At 45.2% G+C, this 24,429-nt stretch overlaps 1 protein-coding gene and 2 pseudogenes across 1 annotated transcript in view; 2 read left to right on the top strand and 1 right to left on the bottom strand.

Annotated features, from left to right (window-relative positions):
• LOC124598129 (lachesin-like) overlaps positions 1–24,429 on the bottom strand; it is a 702,598-nt gene that overhangs the window by 31,843 nt on the left and 646,326 nt on the right. Inside the window, exon 10 of the mRNA XM_047135981.1 lies at positions 12,013–12,156. Within this exon, the coding sequence (XP_046991937.1) occupies positions 12,013–12,156 (144 nt within the window). The remainder of the gene's footprint in view (positions 1–12,012; positions 12,157–24,429) is intronic.
• On the top strand, positions 6,253–6,370 carry LOC124556077 (annotated as a pseudogene).
• On the top strand, positions 17,808–17,925 carry LOC124560763 (annotated as a pseudogene).

Below are 24,429 nucleotides of genomic sequence, written 5' to 3'. Positions count from 1 at the left end.
GGAGACAACCATCGACCTAGTGTAGCAAAAATGTGATTCACCCGAAGAGCCGACACGTTTCCGTTGATAGACAGTCGAATCCTGGTGGTCTCCTGCCCACTGCAATCGTAATTGCCGATGTCGTTGGGCTAATATGTGAACACGTAGTTGTGATCTGCTGCGGAACTCCACATTCAGGAATGTACGGTGAACGGTGTGCTCCGAAACACTTGTTCGTTCACCAGCATTGTGCTCCTTCGGCAGAGATGCATTCTGTGAAGTGTCGTGAACGTCCAACAATTTAGCCCCCAATAGTGGATTCACTGTCCTTCCTGTTTCCATAGGTGCTCAAGACAGTATCACGTGAACATTCGACCAGCTTCGCCGTTTCAGAGATACTCGTTCACAAGCTCTGCATAATAATAATTTGCCCTCTGTCAAAGTTTCTTATCTCAATGGGTTTCTCCATTAACACTCCTTATCTTCGCTAGGATGATCCCTCGTCCGTGTCTGTTCTGCTTACATACTTTTAAGGATTTTCTCGTGGCCGCAGAGCCACCAGGCGGCATACAAAGTCGCGGTGGGCGGTGGTCATAACGTTTTGGCTTATAAGTGAATATTAAACTATATAAAGTTAATGTAAAAGTGGGTAGCTGATCGCCATGGTTCATGCAACATGTCTTAGTATGTTTCTGAACTGATATATTGTAGAAAGTATCCAGCATTTATCCACTTCCATATTTCATGTTTACTGCTTCAATAGTTGCTAAGAAGGATGGGTGTTTAGTTTCATTGAGACTAAAAACAAAAAAACACCTATTTTGGAATTATCGATGATGTGAAAGGCAAATTTCTCTATTCGATCATGAAATCCCGAATGGTTTAGATAGAGCAGCTTGAAATCATGTTTCCCCACTATCTGGACGCACCCTCACTCCGCCTTCAGGCCACGAGTGGCCTACCGGGACCATCCGACCGCCGTGTCATCCTCAATGGAGGATGCGGATAGGAGGGGCGTGGGGTCAGCACACCGCTCTCCCGGTCGCTATGATGGTATGCTTGACCGAAGCCGCTTTTATTCGGTCGAGTAGCTCCTCAATTGGCATCACGAGGCTGAGGGAACCCCGAAAAATGGCAACAGCACACGGCGGCTGGATGGTCACCCATCCAAGTGCCGGCCACGCCCAGCAGCACTTAACTCCGATTATCTCACGGGAACCGGTGTATCCACTGCGGCAAGGCCGTTGCCGACTACCTGGACGCCTTCGACGGAATTCCTCAGCGTTGAACAGAAAAAAATCGTATTTACGGAACAGTATGCGACTAAATCATAGATTAGCTGCTACCTTAACTGGGTATACTTCGTAATGAGGAGACAATTTAAAACCTAAAGTGAGTAAGCAAATACATCAAAGAAGTGTGATGAAACATTTATTATGCGTTTACGACATACCACGTAACGTTCGTTACCATCTGACGCACTTCATACTGGACACAGTAGTATAGAGGAATACAAGAAATTTGTACGAAATGCACGACTGAAACATCCTAGCGGTTTTAAAATGTGTGCGGGACCGAGATCCTAACTCCGAACCTTTACGTTTCGCGGGCAAGTGCTCTACCAACTGGGCTATCCAAGCACGACTGACGACCTCTTCTCACAGCTGTACTTCCGCCAGCACCTCGTCCCCTACCTTCCAAACATCACAGAAGCTCTCCTGCGAACCTTACATGAGTCTAACTTCTGGAAGAAAGGATATTGCGGAGACATGGCTTAGCCACAGCCTGGAGGATGATCCCAGAATGAATTTTTCACTCTCCAGAGGAGTGAGCACTGATACGAAACTTTCTGCCAGATTAAAGCTGTGTGCCGGAGTGAGCTGAGTCGGCAGAGCACTTTCCCGCGAAAGGCAAAGGTCCCAAGTTCGAGTCTCGGTCAGGTACATAGTTCTAATCTGGCAGGAAGTTTCATATGACAGTTCACTCCGCTGCAGATTGAAAATTTCGTTCTAAATGCAGCACTGTTTTCAGACGAACAATGCTTGATCAAAGAATGGTAGTTGTTACTAAATATCAACAAATGTAATCTAACTCTTATAGTACGTCACTGGGAGGCATGAATGATGTGATATAACGAGCCGTGATCGGTGAATGAAATCACAATGTGACGCAAAGAGAGATACCACGTGAAGTTGTGAAGTGAATTTGAAATTCGTGGCACGTCTTGTTTTTGTTCCGCCAGCCGGCCGCGTTAACGCTGCTCTTACGCTAGACGTCGGAAGGTGGGGTGGGGGGGGGGGGGGGGGGGTAGTTATGTGTTTTTCACTCTGCTGGCTCCGCTAAGTACCTGGATAGGCAGCACATGACGGAACAGGGAGGTTTTTGTGTGTGTGAAATCTTATGGAACTTAACTGCTAAGGTCGTCAGTCCCTAAGCTTACACACAACTTAGCCTAAATTATCCTAAGGACAAACACACACACCCATGCTCGACGGAGGACTCGAACCTCCGCCGAGATCAGCCGATCAGGCCATGACTGCAGCGCCTCAGACCGCTCGGCTAGTCCCGCGCGGAACAGGGAGTTTTGGGCTGACCATCACTCAATCGGAATCTTAGTCTGACTAGCGGGCGAACCGGTCAGAGCTTTCGAGCCTTGGACTGTGAGCGGTCATCCCAGAGATTGCCTGCGGAAGCAGTGGGAGCAATGAGTAGTGGAGAGCTAAGAATGGAAAGTTTTTTTCCTAGCTGGTAGCCAAGAACTGCCTTTGGTATCTCATCCGAACTTGCGACGTTTGCTTTACGCGAACCAGTGTTCATCAAATGAGCTACCCATACACGAAAGATGACTCGCCGTCACAGCTTTGATCAGGCTGCGAGCAAGCGTCGTGACTCATGCTTTGCGTTTTCTGCTTTTCTTCGTGCCAATTTCTTCTCGTTATTCGCACTCCCCGCTCCCCCATAGATTGGTCTATATGTTGTGTTTTTCTTCTTCCAGGGTCCAGCTCCCCTTATTCCGGAGTTAGAGTAGTAACATTCGGGCCGATAGGACGGCCTTACGGCACTGTCATGCCTGTACAGATACAAAATAATTTTCGACCAGTTTTACCTGATCGAGTTAGGGTATGTACCTTGTTAGTAAGGTATGTGCTGTTGGTACTGAACTCTTTGGTAGCAGCCAACTCTGCAAATGTTTCTCTTCATACTTGATGTAACGTGTATCAGTGCAGAATGTACTGAACAACATGATATTAGTATTTACGTCACTTTCAGACTAACAATTATAGCTACTACAAGTCGTATGTTTTTGGTTGGATAGTAAGCATCGCTCAAGGAAGCCATTGATACGTATTTTTCACTGGGCAGGAGGTCGGATGTTTAATTTTGGACACGTGGACACAAAACGGCTAGTCTATACTCAGAGATGTAGTCCACTCAGAGGTGCAGTTAACACCACGCAGAAAAATCAGGTCGTAAACGTTGTGACGTGTTTGTGAGAGAAGTGTTCGACGCAGAGAAAAATTAGTCATCACACTGATGAGTGTACATATTAAGGTACCACATATGAAAATTTCTATACTTCTACCTGTTACACCATGTACATAGATTCCACTGAACAACATTTTGTTTTATTACGTCATGAGCCACGGAGAGATTAATGATTATATTGAAAACGTAAGCTAACAACATGTGTTTCATATTACTCACTTCCTTTGTACTGGAATATCACAATGATTTTTTGGTATTACTTTTCATATTTATCCTGGTAATAGGTCCTATATTAAATACAATGAAGTTTTCCTTAGTGAGAAGAAACAGTACTTGTTATTTTTTACCCTGTGCTTGTGAATATCCAACGAGTAAAATCAAAACCATGTGGTGATGAGATGATTTGAGTGGCAGTGATCTGCTGTAGTAAAATCCTGACTGACAAATAAGATGCCACGTTTTGTTCTCTTGTGAAAAATGAAAACACTTGACAAGAATGAAAATGCTGTTTTATTAATTCACATTTCACAACGAAAAATATTGTTTTGTCTGGAAGTATTTGGCCGTTACCTGAGGCATAAAAGTGCCGTATCTCCCAGTTGAGAGGCTGTCAATAGAGTCAAAGGAAAGAGCAATTCCAAAGAGGCGGCGCGACTTTTCACCCGAGCGAACAAGTTAACCGAGCCGAAGACACCTTTCCTTCCGCCGTAAAATTCTTTGTGTGACAAGTGCTCCGCCGAGCAACTCCTCGCTTTGAGGGCTGCGCGCCAGTCTTCTACCTTGCAAGAATTCCCTGCAAACTGCATAATATCGGAAGGGATATATTCGAACGCCTATGTAACGAAGAGGAGATGTGCTATGTACTCTATCGTTTCATTCTTTGTGCCTTTACATCAGTGTCTTAGATTTTCACGTACCGCATCTGTCTACGAATGGTTAATTAGCAGTTTACTAACCGATATTCAATCTTTGTCATTCGTCATAATTTTCCCTGTGTCTACTCACTGGGCTATAAAATAAACTGATTCATCTGATTTGTACTGAGGGTACGCGTTCAGAAAAGAAGCATTACTGCTATCAGCATCTACAACCCCGCAAGCCACCTCATCGTGTGTGGCGGAGGGTAATTTTAGTATTACCGTCTTGTGACCGCCTTCCCGTTCCATTCAAGAATGATGCGTTGGAAAAATGACTGTCAGTAAAGCTATGTTTTACACTAATTGTTTCTAATCTTCTTGTCGTGATCATTTACAATCATTTCATGAGTGGTGTACGGGAGAAAATAAAACATTGCCTGACCCTTCTTCCCTTCAGGGATTCAGATTTGAGTTCACGAAGCACCTTCGTAATTCTTGGGTGTCAACCGAACCCATTGGTAACAAATCAAGGAGCATAGCTCTTAATTGCTTCAACATCTTTCTTTAATCTGACCTAGTTGGGGTCCTAAACTCTCGAGCATACTCAAGAATGGGTCGTGGTCTCCTTTATAATTGAGCTAAATACTCTCCCAATGTACCGAAGTCGGCCAGTCACCCTCCCTCCTACCACCCTGATATCGACCTTATGTGCTCATTCCATCTAATATCGCATTTAATAGTGACTGTGTGATGCAGTGCACCACTAGTTCCGTTTTTGAACATTACAGGTTTATTTTCCTACTTATGTACATCAAATTACATTTTTCTACATTTAGAGTAAACTGCCATTCATGACACCAAAAAAACTTCCTATATCCTCTTCCAGTCATCTGAAAACAGTCCTTAAAAACTCTCAGTACGTACTTCTGGTTTACATATTGAAAGTGCTGCACATTACATTTTCCTTTCGGTCTTATGTCGATCTATCACATTCGTTTCGGCGAGTTATTTCTCACGAGTATGTACAGGACTAATCCTTACTCACTGAAATACTTTTCTTCATTATGAGCTTAGCGTTTTTAAGTATCTACCATGGGGTAACAGATTATATTTACACGACATTTCTTGAATATCTTTTAAGTTCATATACGTGCTTGAATAAAGGAACAAAATTAATTTAACCGCTACTTTTGTCTTGGGATAACACGAGATATGTAAATGTAAACAACGAAGAGAGAATTTGAATGTGGTCAGAGCGTACATGTGGGACGTAGGTAAACGCAGTCTCCGAAGTCGAGCAAGTTCCGAGTGTTTCACGCCCCATCGTCTCATAGTCCTACCTTGAGTACCTCGGTCGACAGAAACCCGCAGCCGCCAGAGGTGACAACCCTGAATCAAAATACATTTGTCTCTGTCAATTACTGCGAAATGAAACAGCGTTCAGACGTGCAACATTGCTAAAAATCGCTCCCTCATTCATTTAAAAGCAATAGCAACAACAACAACAACAACCGATGATTAGACGCACCATCTAGAACAGTCTTCATACAACATGGTACGGAAGCCACAACCAACAATTGTACCTCCACTCGCTGTACCCACAGGGCGCGTACAGTGTGTTTCACGTAAGACTCAAATGCTGCGTCTGACATTGAAAGGGAACAAAAAATGGGGAAACGGATTCCCATGATGATGAATATGGCTTCCAAGGGATTCAGCGGTGTATTATTTGTTATTTTGCCTTCATAACTAAAGATCCAATAGAATTGCTTTGTGAGTAATATAGATTACCAGATCAAAAGTTTTCGTCAGTTTTTTGAATGATTTGGTGCAGTCCGACACAAATTCCTCTCCTGTGATAACCTTTTCGTCTCAGAGTAGTAAGTACAACCTACGTCCTCAATTATTTGCTGCATGTATTTCCATCTCTGCCAACGGCCTTTCCGCAGTGATAACACCGGTTCCCGTCAGATCACCGAAGTTAAGCGATGTCTGTCTGGGCTAGCACTTGGATGGGTGACCATCCGGTCTGCCGAGCGCTGTTGGCAAGCGGGATGCACTCATCCCTTATGACGCAAACGGAGGAGCTACTTGATTGAGAAGTAGCGACTCCGGTCTCGGAAACTGACATACGGCCGGGAGAGCGGTGTGCTGACGGCATGCCCCTCCATATCTGCATCCAGTGACGCCTATGAGCTAAGGATGACACGGAGGCCGGTCAGTACCGTTGGCACATCATGACCTGTTCGGGAGGAGTTTAGGTTTTTAGTTTTATTTCCATCTCTGTCTTCCCCTACAACTTTTACCCTCTACAGTTCCCTCTAGCACCACGAAAGTTATTCCCTGATGTCCTGACACATATCCTATAATCCTGTCCCTTCTTTTTGTCACTACTTTTCATATGTTCCTTCCTTCACAGATTCTGCGGAGAACCTTGTCGTTCCTTACCTTATTAGTCTACCTAATTTTCAACATTCTTCCGTAACACCACCTCTCAGAAGCTACGAATCTCGTCTATTCCGGTTTTCCCACAGTCCATGTCTCACTACCACACAATGCTTTTCTCCAAACCTAAAGTCTCAGATATTTCTGTCTCAAATTAGGATCTATGTTAGATACTAGCACACTGCTCTTGGCCAGGAATGCCCTTTTGGAAGCGCTATTCTGCTTTTTATGTATTCCTCGCTCCGTCGTTCGTGGATTATTCTGCTGCCTAGGTAGCAGAATTCCTTAACTTCGTCTACTTCCCAGCCACCAGTTTTGCTATTACGTTGCTCGCTATTCTCGTTTCTGCTACTTCTCATCACTTTTCTCTTTCTCCACTATACTCTCAATCCATGTACTGCACCAATAACACTATACATGCCATTCAAAAGACCGTGTAATTATTCTTCATCGTCACTGAGGATAAAAATGTCTTCAGCGAATCTTATCATTGACATCATTTCACTCTGAATTTTAATCCCGTCATTGCTTCTTCGATGTGTAGATTGAACAATAAGGGTTGAGGAATGCCATCCCCGCCTTACGCCTTATTAATCAGAGCACTTCGTTCTTATTTCTGCAGTCTTAATGTTCCCTCTTGCTTCTTACAGTATTGCACATTGTCTGTCTTTCTCTGTAACTCACTTCTGTTTTTCTCAGAATTTCGATCACATTGCTTTATTTCACATCACACACTTTTGCTAAATCGACAAATTCTGTGAGCGTATCATCATTTCTCTTCAATCTTGTTTCCATTATCCGGCGGAAAATCAAAACAGGCTCTCTGTTGCCTTTTCTGTACCTTTCCTGAAGTCAAAATGATCATCTAGTAACACGACCTGAAATTTCTTATTCAGTCTTCTGTACATTATTCTTGTCAGCAGCTTGGATGCATCATACGCTAAGTTCATTGTGCGATACTTTTCGCACTTATCTTCCCTTGCCAACTTCACAGCTGTGTGGATGATATTTTTCCCAAAGTCTGATGCTATATTGCAAGTCTCATTCTTTCTATACACCAACTTGAAAAGTCATTTCGTGTGCTGTTTCCCTTAATTGTTTTAGAAATTTCGATGGAACGTTATTTATACCGTCTACTTTGTTTCATTTCAAGTCTTAAGAGCTGTTTTTAGTCGTGACTCTAACACTAGATTCCATATGTCTTCCTTATTGACTCCAAGTTCTTCTGGTGTCAAGTCATCAAACAACCCCCCCCCCCCCTCATCGATGTATTCTGTGTACTCTTTCCACCTATCCGATCATTCCTCTGCTGCGTTTAACATTCCCCCTAGAACCGTTCGGTCTCACCGCTGCCGGAGGTCAAACGATATTATGCGTCTGCATTAAAGGTTGTGGATTCATTGCCCATCGAGGCGAATCAATCAAGTGAATGCGTAGTGTCTGTTCTTTCGGGAATGTTCGTATGAGTTACTTTTACCGATAACACAAGTTTAGAAAAAAACATTTTTTCCAACTGTATGGAATATTTCTGCTGACTTATGTTTTAAAGATCGTAGATTCTAAAAATAAATTCCATAATACCCCATGTCACGTATAGGCTTCTTTTTTTGTAAAATGAATAGAAATTTTTCATAAAAACATTTATTACAATGAAGTAACATTATTTTTACAAGCAATCAAAACATTTTTTCTGATTTATAGAAAGTTTAAAGGTTACCCTTTTTTCTTGCTTCTGTGTCTTCTTCTCTTAGATGCTTACCCGAAATCGTTTCGGAATTCCTTCTTTGGTTTCTCGATTGAGGATCCATCAATCGTCAGCTGACATACTTATGTCCCATCATCCTTGGTAACGTCTCTCGATATCATGGATTTCCTGCCGAACTCTATCAGCTTGTTTTTCACTAAGGGCTTCTACGTTTCCTTCAAAATAGTCAATACGTGAGTGTAAGAAATGATCTTCCAAAGCTAGTCTTTGATCTTTGAGCTTCATACGCTGTCAGCCTTCTTCGTACAACGCTTTTGTAGTCAGGGTTCTTTGTATTCCCGAAAAACTATGTATTCTTGAAACACAAATACATTCCAAGTATAAAGAAAGACTACTTTAGGGCTAGCTTTCGAAGAATCAATGAATATCCTCCATTCTGATGAATCATGTTCTATTTGAGAACACTTCATGAGGCCATGAACACCATTAAATTAAGCAGAATTCCCTATTTGAAGAAAAACTGACTAAATTTTCTCTAATGATACCTGTGTCACGCAAATGAGGTCCGAGGTTTTTGTTTTTTGTCTTCATCCCAGCACTGCGGCAGCATCCTTTGAAAGACCTACCTTACTAGGTCGTTGAGATCACTCTGAGAAAGAAGTTTACGTCCCTCGTCAACAAGAAAATATGAGCTAGATTCACCCCGGCCAGCTAATTAGTCTGAGCCTCCGACTAATTCAGGATGTCATCTAAATAAGAAGGTGGCTGTGGAACCGAGATTTCAGAGCCTTGGGACACTGGACGAATAACTGAGTCAGCGTTAGGGTAAGATACTTTCACTTTTTGTAGTATATCTTCCACATCTACCGAACAGAAGTAGCAGTCGGTTGTGTGATTTTTCTATTTACACCGTATCACAGGAATGCCAAAACTAAATGAGTTTTTCTTACCCTTAAACCACAAACGAGGGATTTATATGATCTGTCATTGTAGTGGACTGAGACTGCGGCTCGTCACAAACATGTAGAAACAAGAATTACTAAGATCAGTATTTTTTGTGAAATACATTAATTACATGCCAAGTACCGACACTGCATTAGTGTTATCTTCAGACCAGTATGCAAACTGAATGGTGATATCCAACCTTCGTTGCATTAGGACAGGTACCATGCACATTCACTGATCTGATGGATGTCTATTTACACGATGTGTGCATCCAGTCATCTAAAATTAACTGACATCTGTCACAGTTGTTAGATGTTTCACCATTCAAACAGGAATTTTCACTCTAATGCGGAATGTGCGCTGATATCAAGTTTCTTATCAGATTAAAACTATGTAGCAGACCGAGTTCGAGTTTCAATCCGGCATACCAGATTTACTGTGCCAGGAAGTTCTGAGTCATCGTTCTGTTTGGATAGGGGTCTGAAGATGACTAGCGTAGTGTCGAAACTGGTCACGTAATTAAAATATTTTATGAAAAGTACGGCTGTTGGTGTTCCTTATTTCTATCATAAAAGTACATAAAGAACAGAAAATCTTCCTTGCATCTTCTGCACACCTTATAAGGATCCCTAGCTTTCTCTTGATCTTCAAGTTTCAATTTGAATTACGCAAAACAAACATTCTACACAAACTCACTTATGTTCCTTTGTTAAAGTTTTAGTTTTAAGACAATTTTTTGAATTAAAAATACTAAATTTTAAGTTAATTGGGAATTTTACGCTGAAAACAAAATAACGCCTGAAATTAACAAAAAAAAATTGCAAGATCGAGTTTTTCTGGTACTCTTTCGCTTTTACCAAGTTGAAAAGTATAAGTAAATGTATAAAAATGGTAAGAATTCCTTTCACTTCCAGACCTTTGAAATCTGTTTTGTGCGTTAATGGCTACCTTGAAGGAAAGCATGCCTCAAATTTCATTTGTGTTCAAGAATAGAGGATGATTTTTCTTAATGGAAACAATTTGTAGCAAAGGACTACTGAGAATATGAAAAGGAAAAACGGTCATACGGAGAGATACACCTAGTTTAAGGTAGAGATAAAAAACCTTTGACAATTACCCCAGTGCCAAAATTATACAATTAGCCGCCAGCGTGGGGTAAGCAAGACGACCATGTGTAATATATCTCCTCGACAACTACCACTATCCGTATCATTCACAAACCGTGCAGGCCTTACTCCATACAGACTTGCCGCCGAAGAGACGATTCTGGCCACCACGGCAGCGCCTTCAATCTCTACTACACGCAACACACATTGCCGATGCTATGAAGATAGATATGCATCTGCACAGGTACAGCCACAGTCTATTGGTGGGGATTATTTATGACCACCTCACTGAACCAGTCATGCTTCCACAGTGCCTCATAGGTGAGACATACATGCACTTCCTGACAATGACCCTGCTTCCCTTGCTGGAAGACGTTCCATTGGGGCTATGAATGGTGGTGTGGCTACTTCTTGATGTTGCCTCAGCTCACTGCCCTCTTCAGTGTGGAGCTAAAACATTAGGAGAGAGAGAAAATTCTGACTTGTGTGCTGTGTCCTCATGTCTGCTTCCAGCCACTGAAACCTTCACTATCCATGATCTCTTATCTCCACCTCGAACTAGGTGTAACTCCATTGGAATGCATTTCCAGCCATATTTCCGCCTGACTTCACTTGCTATTTATTCACTCAGTGATCGTTTTCTGCAATTTGGTCGCATTTTGCATGTCTAAATTACTTTAAAATCGTTGTGTTTCTTCTCTGTAACCTTTTCCATTATACCCAACCACATTTCGGCAGAAACAGCTGCAGTACGACGAGCGGACTGATGCTGCTACGGTTATGATGATGAAAGAATTTCCCTCGAGGTAAAAAACTGCATTTGTGAGAGTAGGGATGACTGCGACAGCTATTTAAAGAGTGCTCCCAAGAGGTGCTAGGTACCAGTATATTTTAAGAAAGTGGTGTCCCACAGCTCGAAAATATTGGAAGAATGCCATTATTTAACGTCAACAGCTGGTCATGAAATTTCGATATTGAACAACCAGTTTTGGTCTGGAGACCACCATCAGGTTAATAACCTCATACTGTGCGACAAAATCAATGTAGTCAAAGGATACAATAGATGAATTCGTCATGATTTCACGATCTGACAACAGTGGCGAATTTATGGATTTTATTATTTGATATCATTGATTTTATCGCCTAGTAGGACACTGAAAATGGTATTATGAACCTGATGATGATCGTGGATCGAAACTGCTTGCTCAATAACGGTATTTTAACAGCAGCTCCTGGCAATAAATAATGGCGTTCTCACTAAGTATTGTTCCATTTGATGATGAAGGCTCAGTATGCAGCCCAGATACTGTTCATGCGTGGCATGACGATCTGGCCATTCCCTCCAGATGTCTGTGTAAAAACGACGGTCTGTCTACTCGTGAGCTACACCTAAGGAGTGAGTGTGCGAGTGGGAGAGCTACGGCATGCGGAGGGTCATGCTGGGGTGAGGTGCGAGTAGCGGGCTGGGGTAGTGGGGTGGGGTGAGTACCTGTGGCGCCGGCCAGGGCGGGGCGCGCCGTGGGGCCCGGAACCCTCGCCGCCGGGGAGTCCCTCCTGCGGTCTGGCGGGGCTGACAGCGCCTCCTCGGCGCCCACCTTCTGCCGGGACAACGGCGTCGGCGCCGCGCCCTTCTCTGTGGACACACCACCACACCGAGCCGTCACTCCCCTGCTGGCTGACGGCACTGATGCACTGATCCCACTACCTGTTAGAACGGTGAGCTAATAAGAAGGCAGGTGGTGGGCTGCGCACATTAGTGGGAGGCCCTGACCACGTCACACACCACACACCGAGCCGTCACTCCCCTGCAGGCTGAGGGCGCTGATGCACTGATCCCACTACCTGCTAGAGCGGTGAGCTAATAAGAAGGCAGGTGGTGGGCTGTGCACAGTAGTGAGAGGCCCTGACCACGTCACACATCACACACCGAGCCGTCACTGCCCCACTGGCTGAGGGCGCTGACGCACTTATCCCACTACCTGCTAGAGTGGTGAGCTGGTAAGAAGGCTGGTGGTGGGCTGCGCACAGTAGTGAGAGGCCCTGACCACGTCACACACCACACACCGAGCCGTCACTCCCCTGCTGGCTGAGGGCGCTGACGCACTGATCCCACTACCTGCTAGAGTGGTGAGCTGGTAAGAAGGCTGGTGGTGGGCTGCGCACAGTAGTGAGAGGCCCTGACCACGTCACACACCACACACCGAGCCGTCACTCCCCTGCTGGCTGAGGGTGCTGACGCACTGATCCCACTACCTGCTGGAGTGGTGAGCTGGTAAGAAGGCTGGTGGTGGGCTGCGCACAGTAGTGAGAGGCCCTGACCACGTCACACACCACACACCGAGCCGTCACTCCCCTGCTGGCTGAGGGCGCTGACGCACTGATCCCACTACCTGCTAGAGTGGTGAGCTGGTAAGAAGACTGGTGGTGGGCTGCGCACAGTAGTGAGACGTCCTGACCACGTCACACACCACACACCGAGCCGTCACTGCCCCACTGGCTGAGGGCGCTGACGCACTTATCCCACTACCTGCTAGAGTGGTGAGCTGGTAAGAAGGCTGGTGGTGGGCTGCGCACAGTAGTGAGAGGCCCTGACCACGTCACACACCACACACCGAGCCGTCACTCCCCTGCTGGCTGAGGGCGCTGACGCACTGATCCCACTACCTGCTAGAGTGGTGAGCTGGTAAGAAGGCTGGTGGTGGGCTGCGCACAGTAGTGAGAGGCCCTGACCACGTCACACACCTCACTCCGAGCCGTCACTCCCCTGCTGGCTGAGGGTGCTGACGCACTGATCCCACTACCTGCTGGAGTGGTGAGCTGGTAAGAAGGCTGGTGGTGGGCTGCGCACAGTAGTGAGACGTCCTGACCACGTCACACACCACACACCGAGCCGTCACTCCCCTGCTGGCTGAGGGCGCTGACGCACTGATCCCACTACCTGCTAGAGTGGTGAGCTAATAAGAAGGCAGGTGGTGGGCTGCACACAGTACTGAGAGGCCCTGACCACGTCATACACCACACTCTGAGCTGTCACTCTCTTGGTGGCTTGAGGATGCTGACGCACTGTTCTGAGTACCTGATAGAGCAGTGAGCAGGTAAGAAGACAGGTGGTGGGCTGCGCACTGTAGTGAGAGGTCGTGACCATGTGACACACCACATTCTGAGCTGGCACTCACTTGGCGGCTTGAGGACACTGACGCACAGTTCTGATCGCCTGTTAGAGTGGTGAGCAAGTAATTAGGGGTGGTGGCCTGACACACAGTAATGAGAGGTTGTGATCATGTGACACAGCACAACAATGATCCATCTCTGCCTTGCTGGCAAAGGGCGTTGCTAGAGCAGTGAGTTAAGTGAGAGCTGGGTGATGGGGCACCAGCCAGTGGCCCCATGACACTCCAGCCAGTAATATTATTTTGCTGGACTTGCCGACCAGTGCTCAGTATAAGTGACAAAAAGGAAATACCATAGTTATTAATTAAAGAAATGAGTAGAATGTTTCCCATGGACTTCGATGATTGGAGAGAGACTCAGTGGTTGGTTGGTTGTTTTGTGGAAGGAGACCAGACAGGGAGGTCATCTGTCTCATCGGGCCGGCCGCGGTGGTCTTGCGGTTCTAGGCGCTCAGTCCGGAACCGCGTGACTGCTACGGTCGCAGGTTCGAATCCAACCTCGGGCATGGATGTGTGTGATGTCCTTAGGTTAGTTAGGTTTAAGTAGTTCTAAGTTCTAGGGGACTGATGACCACAGATGTTAAGTCCCATAGTGCTCAGAGCCATTTGAGTCTCATCGGATTAGGCAAGGACAGGGAAGGAAGTCGGCCGTGGCCTTTGAAAGGAACCATCCCGGCATTTGCCTGGAGCAATTTAGGGAAATCATGGAAAACCTAAATCAGGATGGCCGGACGCGGGATTGAACCGTCGTCCTCCCGAATGCGAGTCCAGTGTAGACTCAGTGGCAGCAGTGTTGTTAGTTCTCCAGAGAGCAGACGACTACAAAACATCGAGTGGGACAGAGAAAGACAGAGAATATAAGAGTCACTACAAAATATTGTCTTCTGTCACTGAGGAGAAAAGTCTTACGTAGCTACTGACACCCATTGTCAGTGACTTAATGGATATGACTACCCATTTTCTCAGCCAGAACCATACATATGTTTGACAACGGTCACCAGTTAAAAGTGTCTTAGTAAAAGTGTGTGAATCGTTAGTTCAGTGGTGACTGATGTCGGACAAACCATGAGGTAGCTTATTGTCTTGAATCTCTTTTTAATCGTCTCCCCTTTCCTCTCCTTTCTGGGACACAAGCTTTCCTCTGTTTTGTACCTTTTATTCGCCAGTTGAAATCACAATTTAGGTGACAGGGTCATAACTGATGGAACACAAGTTCAGACTGAGGAGGAAAGCGGAAGCAAACCAGCCATGTCCTTTGAGGCGACACCACAGCTTTTGTCATAAGCGATGTTAGGAAAACCTAAATCTGGCTGGAGCTATGAACGCTGCCCTCCCGAGTGCCTTAACAGCGCAACACCTCTATCGGTATTTGATGCTCCATAGTTTATTTGTTCTCATTGTGGTCTCAGGACTTTCTAGGCATCTGCTCGTCTTTTGCGTTCTTTAGTCAGCCCATCCTTTCAAGATCACTGAACCTATTTCCCAAGCAATGGCACACGCTTTTGGTTCCTCTTGGCAGTATTGTGTACAGAAACACCTTCATAAATTTCCAGTATGTAGCCCTACAACTATCTTGTAAAAAAGGAGGTGGCAGTATCTACCGTTTGCTTCTAACCGACGGTTTAATCTCAGAGTGTTGTGAGTCGATGGTCATAGAGTCATGCTGAAATGATATGTTACACACTGTTCAGATACCTGACTGAGACAGTTTCAGCTCATCTAGCTGCTGTGTTTGCTGGAAAAAAGGCTACTTTGGGTCCATATTAGAGTACATGTAACAATGTGGGTGCTTCAGCTGCAAAGGACAAAATGTACCACTTGAGCAGCCTGCAGTCCCCCCTACGAGGTAGGGCTGAAAATAGAATGAATGTTGGGTACATGGATCTTTCTGCTATACGCCTCATATAGCTACACTATCTGAAAAAGTATGTAAATACCAATAGGAAAAATGGAACAGACCATTAGCTGCCACGAGAGGCGACCCACCAGTGTAAGAAGAGGCAGCTCTTATCGTGTTTTCACTAGAAAAGCAGTGACAGCAGAATGGGTAGGTTAGGCAGTTGAGTGACTATGAACGTCTACTAGGCAGTGCATGTCACCTAAAATAATCAAGCAATGGCGTTTGAACGCTTCTAAATCTACCGGACTGTTGATGATGCGACTGTGAAGAGGAAGCGCGAAGGAACAACCATAGGTCGACCAGAACCAAGCAGACCTCACGTACTGACGGACACAGACTGTCAAGCACTGCATAGGATGGTTGTAAAAATTACATGAAATCAGCGAAGGGAATCAATCATGAGCTCGAACGTGATACCATGTAATACACTGGATATACACTGCCGGAAAAAAGTAGTACACCTTTTATGACCTAACACTTCTATCAGACTCATTAGAAACATCAGTTAGAAAACTCAACGTTCTCAGACACCAAGCGGCAAATGTTGAGCTTCATTTATCGCTTGAGAAAACGCAGTACATCACGAACATAGGTAAATCTCCTAGTACACTGCATCTAGACGAGGGTGAGATCAAGAAAAGCAACAGATTTAACTACTTGGGAGAATGGCTGGAACCTAATCTATCCGAAGGAACAGCACTATCAACACGAGTCAACAAGCTAGAGCTGCCATACCAACTGATCAGGAGCGCTTATAATAAAAAATGTCTGTCCTGAAACACTAAACTGAAGCACTACCAGCCAGTCATCCGTCCTGAAGCCTTATATGCCTCAGAATGATTTATGGAAATGCCGTGTGGCTAGGGTCTCCCGTCGGGTGGACTTCGCCTGTTTCAAGTCTTTCGAGTTGACGCCACTTCGGCGACTTGCATGTCGACGGGGATGAAATGATGATGATAATGACAACACAACACCCAGTCCCTGAGCCGAGAAAATCTCTGAACCAGCCGGGAATCGAACCTGGGCCGTTAGGTATGACATTTCCCCGCGCTGACCACTCAACTACCAGGGGCGGACAGAATTTTTAATACTCAATAGGTAGGGACTTACTGAAAATGAGGAAGATACTGAGGCCAGTCAAGGAGGGCGACAATTATAAAAGGCGATCCAACCGAGAGTTTTAGAGTACTGTGAAAGAATCACAATGTAGCTAGGAAAAACGTCTGGCATTTTATGGACATGTTTAGAGGATGCATCGTGACAAGCTAACCAACCAGCTTCTTTGTTACTGAAAAAATAGGAAAACCAAGACACCATGGTTGATGCAAGTGGACAAAGATCTTCAGGAATTTGGAATAACAGAAGAAAACTTGAAGGATCGGACAATTCTCAGGAAGAAGCTTAGAGGTTCCAGGACAGACTACCAAGAAAGAGGACTGGTGCCCTCTGGACACAGGAGAGGAAGGAACAATAGAGACAGAGGATGAGTAGCTACTGGGCAAATGGCAAAGCCCACTTCAAACGCAATAGTTGAATTTCGTGGTCCTTAGTTGGCCTATACGAAATAAGTAGAAAGAAGAAGTACGCCTTTTAGAGCTTTCCCATCAACTCAAGTTTTATTGTTACAACAGTGTACACGGACCACATGAAATGATTACATTTACAGACCAATAACACAATTGGTTCTGAGGTACCAGGCATCGACTCATGCTGAAGCACCCATGTTAGTATGTTGTGTAATCTCCAAGGGCGCCAATGCAGGCACTAACTCAGGCATCCAGTCGATTGTAGAGATTGCGAATACTATCCTGGGATACGTTATTGCCGGCTGCAGTGGCCATGCGGTTCTAGGCGCTACAGTCTGGACCCTACGTCGCAGGTTCGAATCCTGCCTCGGGCATGGATGTGTGTGATGTCCTTAGGTTAGTTAGGTTTAAGTAGTTTTACGTTCTAGGGGACTGATAACCAAAGAAGTTAAGTCCCATAGTGCTCAGAGCCATTTGAACCATTTTTTGTTACGTTATTTGAAGCCTGATCGACCTGATCATGTAGTTCTGTAAGAGTCGTTGGTTGACGAGTAGCATGAGTCACTTCTCGTCCCATCATATTCCACACGTCGTCAATTGGTGAAAAGTTAGAGGATTGTGCTGGCGGGGTAAGTTGGTGCACGTCTTACAGAGCACGTCGAATTTCATGGGCAGCATTATCTTTCCGGGCAACGGCCTCGCCGCAATGGATACACCGGTTCCCGTCAGATCACCGAAGTTAAGCGCTGTCGGGCGTGGCCGGCACTTGGATGGGTGACCATCCGGGCCACCATGCGCTGTTTCCATTTTTCGGGGTGCACTCACACTCGTGATGCCAATTGAGGAGCTACTCGACCGAATAGTAGCGGCTCCGGTCAAAGAAAACCATCATAACAACCGGGAGAGCAGTGTGCTGACCACACGCCCCTCCTATCTGCATCCTCAGCTGAGGATGATACGGCGGTCGGATGGTCCCGAGGGGCCATTTGTGGCCTGAAGAGGGAGTGCTTCCAGAGCCACACATCACCTCCCCGTTGCAAGAAGGGCAAAATAACAAGTATGACAACATTCTACACGCATCGAGCGGTGGTTAGCGTTACCTATACAAACACCAAAGGTGAACGACAGTTGTAGCTTTTTGTGTCCCAGACGGTAGGTCATGGAGTAGGGCCACTGTCTCTTGGACGAATGCCCGGTTCGTGACAGCCCTCACGAGGTGTACGTTGTACATGCAAACGACCATCACTTGCATGCAGACAGCATCTGCTTTCATCGCTGAAGACCATGGTGCTCAATTGCATCCTCCAAGTAATCCTATGACAGCAGTAGTCGAACCGTGCACATCGATGCTGTGGCGTGAGCGGAAGATGGGCTAGAGGTGTTCGTCCCGTAGTCCCACTACTAATAGCCTGTTCACGACAGTTTGTGCTGACATGCCTCGGGTCACAAGCCTTCTCATTCCTGCTGTGGGAGCTGTACGATCTGGCACTGCTGCCTTCGCAACACGACAACCTGGCGAGCGCCTGGGTTGCGTGGATTTCCGGAAACGCATCTATCGTTGTGAGAATGTTTACATCACCACTGATGTCGGCATCGTTCCACGTACATATCATATAGCTGAAGTGTATAACAGAGATATTGGAGCTTCGTATTTTATGTCTACAGTGCCTCTTACTTTAAGAACTAATAATCACCGTAAAATTGGTGAATATGAATCTGTATGTGTCTGGGCTAAAGGCCAAGGCAATCGTTCTGATGTTCAAATTGTAGGTGATTTGACTCACACTTACAGAAATTAATAAAGTTCCTTTCCTTCCCATGTGTCCTTTATTTTTTTTTAAAAATACTATCCTTGGCTCGTACTCAGTGATGTACTCTGTGTGAGGCATTTCTGTGTGACCTTGAACGGTGCTTCGCGCATGCGCACTGCTCATTTCAAGATGGCGGCGCCCATGTCACGGGTTCGTGCAGTATGTGTGGCAATTCTCCGATAGGACCATCCGTCCACTCGGAGGGCCACAATCTGATCCCTTTCAAAGTAGCTCAGTTGGCTGTAGGAAGTATGAGTGCCTCCACGTGGCAAGGTTTCCTACATGTTTCGCACATCTGCACCATACTTAGCCTTCTGTCTGTGAGCATTAGCCGGCCGCTGTGGCCGTGCGGTTCTAGGCGCTCCAGTCCGGAGCCGCGCTGCTGCTATGGTCGCAGGTTCGAATCCTGCCTCGGGCATGGATGTGGGTGATGTCCGTAGGTTAGTTAGGTTTAAGTAGTTCTAAGTTCTAGGGGACTGATGACCACAGCAGTTGAGTCCCATAGTGCTCAGAGCCATTTGAACCATTTGTGAGCATTACCTATCAAAAGCGTGGACACTGATGGCGATCTGGTAGCTATTCCACGAAGATTTCTGTTGAAAGACGACGTTGAAACCATTATCAATACGTCTACTATCCCCCATATCAATTCATCGGATCAAATTCGACATCGTCTTTTTAGAATATTAAGTTTCTTCACGGCAGCGTAAGTACTATAAAGATTAGGTTCGAGTGCAAGTGATAAACCACACGTTCTATTGTTAAAGGAAAGCGATGTGTGAGGATCAGAATCACTTGTGTAGCGAGCTTATGTATAATGTCTCACTTAACTACCGTCACTGTCTGATGCATTTATTGCCAATTTTAGATAGTTGTGGTTAAGATAATGTACTTCCAGTGTCTCAGTAGGTCAAATGGTTCAAATGGCTCTGAGCACTATGGGACTTAACTTCTGAGGTCATCAGTCACCTATAACTTAGAACTACTTAAACCTAACTACCCTAAGGACATCACACACATCCATGCCCGAGGCAGGATTCGAACCTGCGACCGGAGCGGTCGCGCGGTTCCAGACTGTAGCGCCTAGAACCGCTGGGCCACTCCGGCCGGCCTCAGTAGGTCAGACTTGAGGCTGAACTAGACGGTTCGAAACTAGTCGCCAAAATATATGTACTACTATTGCGACAGAATTCATATCAGCTATGGACCTATGGCCTCCCACTGGAAACTTTTTGATCGCCGCTTATAAACGCACTTTCTGGTGGACCTAGCGGGAGTATTACATGAGTTAAATGATCTACTGGGTAATATTGGAGATTCCAAGGGGCTGTTTGTGAATTATGTTGTTGTATATACCCGAGCGGTTCTAGACGCTACAGTCTGGAACCGCGCGACCGCTCCGGTGGCAGGTTCGAATCCTGCCTCGGGCATGGATGTGTGTGATGTCCTTAGGTTAGTCATGTTTAATTAGTTCTAAGTTCTAAGGGAATGATGACCTAGGATGTTAAGTCCCATAGTGCGCAGAGCCATTTGAATCATTTTATTAGCCGTTCTCCGAAATCGACAGGTCGCACCCGGCGAGATGAGCACTTTCTTTGCTTGTTCGAGTGTCTTCGGTCTCTGTCTGTGGCGAAGCTGGTGGGGTTGGTAGTGGTGGCCAGTAGAGCGTTCGTATTTCTGGTGCACGGATTCTCTGGAGCGCCTTGAGCCGGTGTTTACCGTACCGGACGCTGCGGTTGTTGACGCAACGTGTTTGGCGAGGCTACCCCTGTCCTAGCTGTGTTAGTTCGCGTGGTTCCGGGTTTCCTCCTGGAGAAGTCAATGCGATTCGGCGAAGCCTACGCGTCGTGCCCCGGGCTGCCCTAGTTGCTCGGAACGCCTTAATCGTGGGATTTTGCCGGACACCGGATCAACGCATTCTTTGGTTTTCCCGTCGAGGACAGGGACACGTCCTCCCCGCTTCTCTTTACGGGTGAGAATCATTTGTAATGTTCGCTAGTAACCTGTCTCGATTGTCTGCAGTCTGTCTGAATCAGCTTGGCGCTTGCCTTTCGCTTGGTTTTGAACTTAGATTGTGTTGCGTTCCCGCATTCTCCATTTTATTGATGATTATTCGAAGGGGTCGCTGGCATGTGCTCAACTGCTTCCCATATGGAAATTGGCTTATCTGCTTAGAGTTTTTCGTTTGTTCCTTTTTTTAAATTTTGATTTGAAGGCTTTGCCGCCTGTGCTCAATTTTAAGTTGACACTGTGTTTAACTTAAGAAAAGGGATCCACTTTAACTGGCGGTAGTGACTTCGTTCTTCCAGTTAGTGTATATCTCCCTCTATAGAAAGCGCGACTACTCTTTGACGGAATAACTGGAATATTTTATATGATTCTCAAACGGTGCTTGCATCTGTTAAATTGTATATGAAACTGTATAGGGACGAATTCCACAAGGTTAATTGAAGTAGGCTACTTAAAAGCCCCTGACGGGACCATGAAGCTAATAAGCAGCCTACCTTTAAGAAGGGTGAAGGAACGTTTTGAGTTGTGGAAACCAGTTCTTAAAGCAGATTTCGCATTTGTCAAGATTGTGGTGATACTTGTTTTACACTTAATATTTAAATAACCTTTGATTCTTTGTTGTTCCCGTGTTTAAACGCGCTGTAAGTGTGGTGTCTTTCAAAGCTAGACCAAAGGCTGTATTTAGTCTCGTTGTACCCTTTCACTCTTTAGAGAGCTTTTAATGTACATGTTGCAGTGGTGAACTTAATATCACTTGCCTGGTTTTCGCAACGGTCTACAGCCGGTCTAAGTTGTTTATCATCTGGTATTTGAAGTTCAATAATTTTTCTTAAAACTGATCTTTAATAATTTTTTTCCTTCTTAGATAGGAAAGGGAACATTGATAGTTGTGCTTTGTTACTGTTTTGGAAAAGAATTTCTTGTTAGCCAATAAATCTTTGGCGGAGATCTTAATAAGAAATGATGTTCAATGGTTTTCCTCAGTCCTTCCTATAGGACCTTATTGTTGGTGTCTCTTAACTAGATACACGCCCTTGTTTCCAGTTCCAGCTTAAAAATCCCTCGTTCGACTGATACTTTAATATTACTTCCGAGTGTGGTATCTGCACCAGATAGAACTGGCTGAGAAAACGGAGGAAATTCGAAGACGATCAGCGGATTTTTAACCACAACTTTCTTGAGTATGCATGAAAGCTTCACAGAGATTGTATCCAGACGCAACAAGAGTGGCGTTTTGCATCACGGTGTGGTTTACTGTTAAAATGCCAAGAGCGTACTTTCCTAGAAGCGTCAACCAATGTATTGCTCCTCATATGTATGTATATCTCGTGAAGAGACCCTGATGTGAAAGCTAGAGAGATTCCAACCCTCACGGTGGCATACCTACAGTCGTTTTTCCCTCCCATCTTTCTCGATTGGAAAGGAAAGTGACCGTGGTAGAGAAAGTACTCTCCACCACACAGTATTAAATGGATTTAGGAGCATAGATACAGGTGTCCTACGGGTTACGATCGCACGATTAGCTTCATGTGGGAGGAGCACGTCATGTACACTACTGGCCATTAAAATTGCTACACCACGAAGATGACGTGCTACAAGACGCGAAATTTAACCGACAGGAAGAAGATGCTGTGATATGCAAATGATTACCTTTTCAGAGCATTCACACAAGGTTGGCGCCGGTGGCGACACCTACAACGTGCAGACATGAGGAAAGTTTCCAGCCGATTTCTCATAGACAAACAGCAATTGACCGGCGTAACCTGGTGAAACGTTGTTGTGATGCCTCGTGTAAGGAGGAGAAATGCGTACCACCACGTTTCCGACTTTGATAAAGGTCGGATTGTAGCCTATCGCGATTACGATTTTTTGTATCGCGACATTGCTGCTCACGTTGGTCGAGATCCAATGACTGTTAGCAGAATATGGAATCGGTTGGTTCAGGAGGGTAATACGGAACTTCGTGCTGGATCCCAACGGCCTTGTATCACTAGCAGTCGAGATGACAGGCATCTTATCCGCATGGCTGTAACGGATCGTGCAGCCACGTCTCGATCCCTGAGTCAATAGATGGGGATGTTTGCAAGACAACAACCATCTGCACAAACAGTTCTACGACGTTTGCAACAGCATAAACTATCAACTCGGAGACCATGGCTGCGGTTACCCTTGACGCTGCATCACAGACAGGAGCGCCTGCGATTCGATCCCTGCGAAGTCCTACATTTCAGCAGGATAATGTACGACCGCATGTTGCAGGTCCTGTTCGGGCCTTTCTGGATACAGAAAATGTTCGACTGCTGCCCTGGCCAGCACGTTCTCCAGATCTCTCACCAATTGTAAACGTCTGGTCAATGGTGGCCGAGCAACTGGCTCGTCACAAAACACCAGTCACAACTCTTGATGAACTGTGGTATCGTGTTGAAGCTGCGTGGGAGCTGTACCTGTACACTCCATCCAAGTTCTGTTTGACTCAATGACCAGGCGTATCAAGGCCATTATTACGGCCAGAGGTGGTTGTTCTGGGTACTGATATCTCAGGATCTATGCATCCAAATTGCGTGAAAATGTAATCACATGTCAGTTCTAGTATAGTATATTTGTTCAATGAATACCCGTTTATCACCTGCATTTCTTCTTGGTGTAGCAATTTTAATGACGAGTAGTGTAATATTTGTGCATAGGGGAAGTGACTGACCGAATGACGGTCATCTTGTAATGGCGGACACCAAAATATGTACGCAAACTACGAACATGGAGGCTTCATCAGAAGTAGTAGTTACCTATACGCCTACAAGTAACAGCACTTGCTGTGGTTGTCCTACGACAAATCGCACTCTCGGCAACTGTAATAATTCAAGAGTCCTCGTCTAAGAAATTTCAGTATTTAGACCAACAACTGTTGGCAAATTTTACTGAGGCGTTGATCTCAAAGATCTTAAATTAAGCTGTAATAAAGCACTATTCTAAAGCACATTTGGTTCCAGTAAACATTATTTCGTTAGTTTACATGAATGTTTCAAAATATCAGCATATGTGAAGGTAACAGTTGTAAGGGTTGTCAGTTAATTTTCTGAACGGCGTTACACCAACCTGACAAGTTTCTTCTTTGCCTCAGAGCGTAGAATTCGCACTAGAATCTCTGATAAAATTACAGCAGACTACGAAAACTATTCAAGAGGGAATTTCTATAACGAAGGGTTCAAAACACTAGAGGCTGCATATCTGAGGAACAAGAACTTCCCTTGAAATCAAAGAACCTACTATAAATGCTTTCCCTTGATGCACCTAAAATTTTGTTCAAGTCCTTTCCTAAAATCGCTACTATATGTACAGTACCAAGAGTTTTGAAATATCTTTCATACATAGAAGACTATATCTTATTGGAGACAACGGTCAAATTCAGCTTCGTTATTAGTCACCTCTGCTGATGTTGTCAGCATATCACCTGGGCTTAATAGTGATAAATGATACAAATTCCGACCAGAT

Source organism: Schistocerca americana, chromosome 1, assembly GCF_021461395.2.
Source record: "Schistocerca americana isolate TAMUIC-IGC-003095 chromosome 1, iqSchAmer2.1, whole genome shotgun sequence".
Classification (NCBI taxonomy): Eukaryota; Metazoa; Arthropoda; class Insecta; order Orthoptera; family Acrididae; genus Schistocerca; species Schistocerca americana.
The sequence above is the reverse complement of the archived record's forward strand: the minus strand, read 5'-3'. Positions and strand labels throughout refer to the sequence as shown.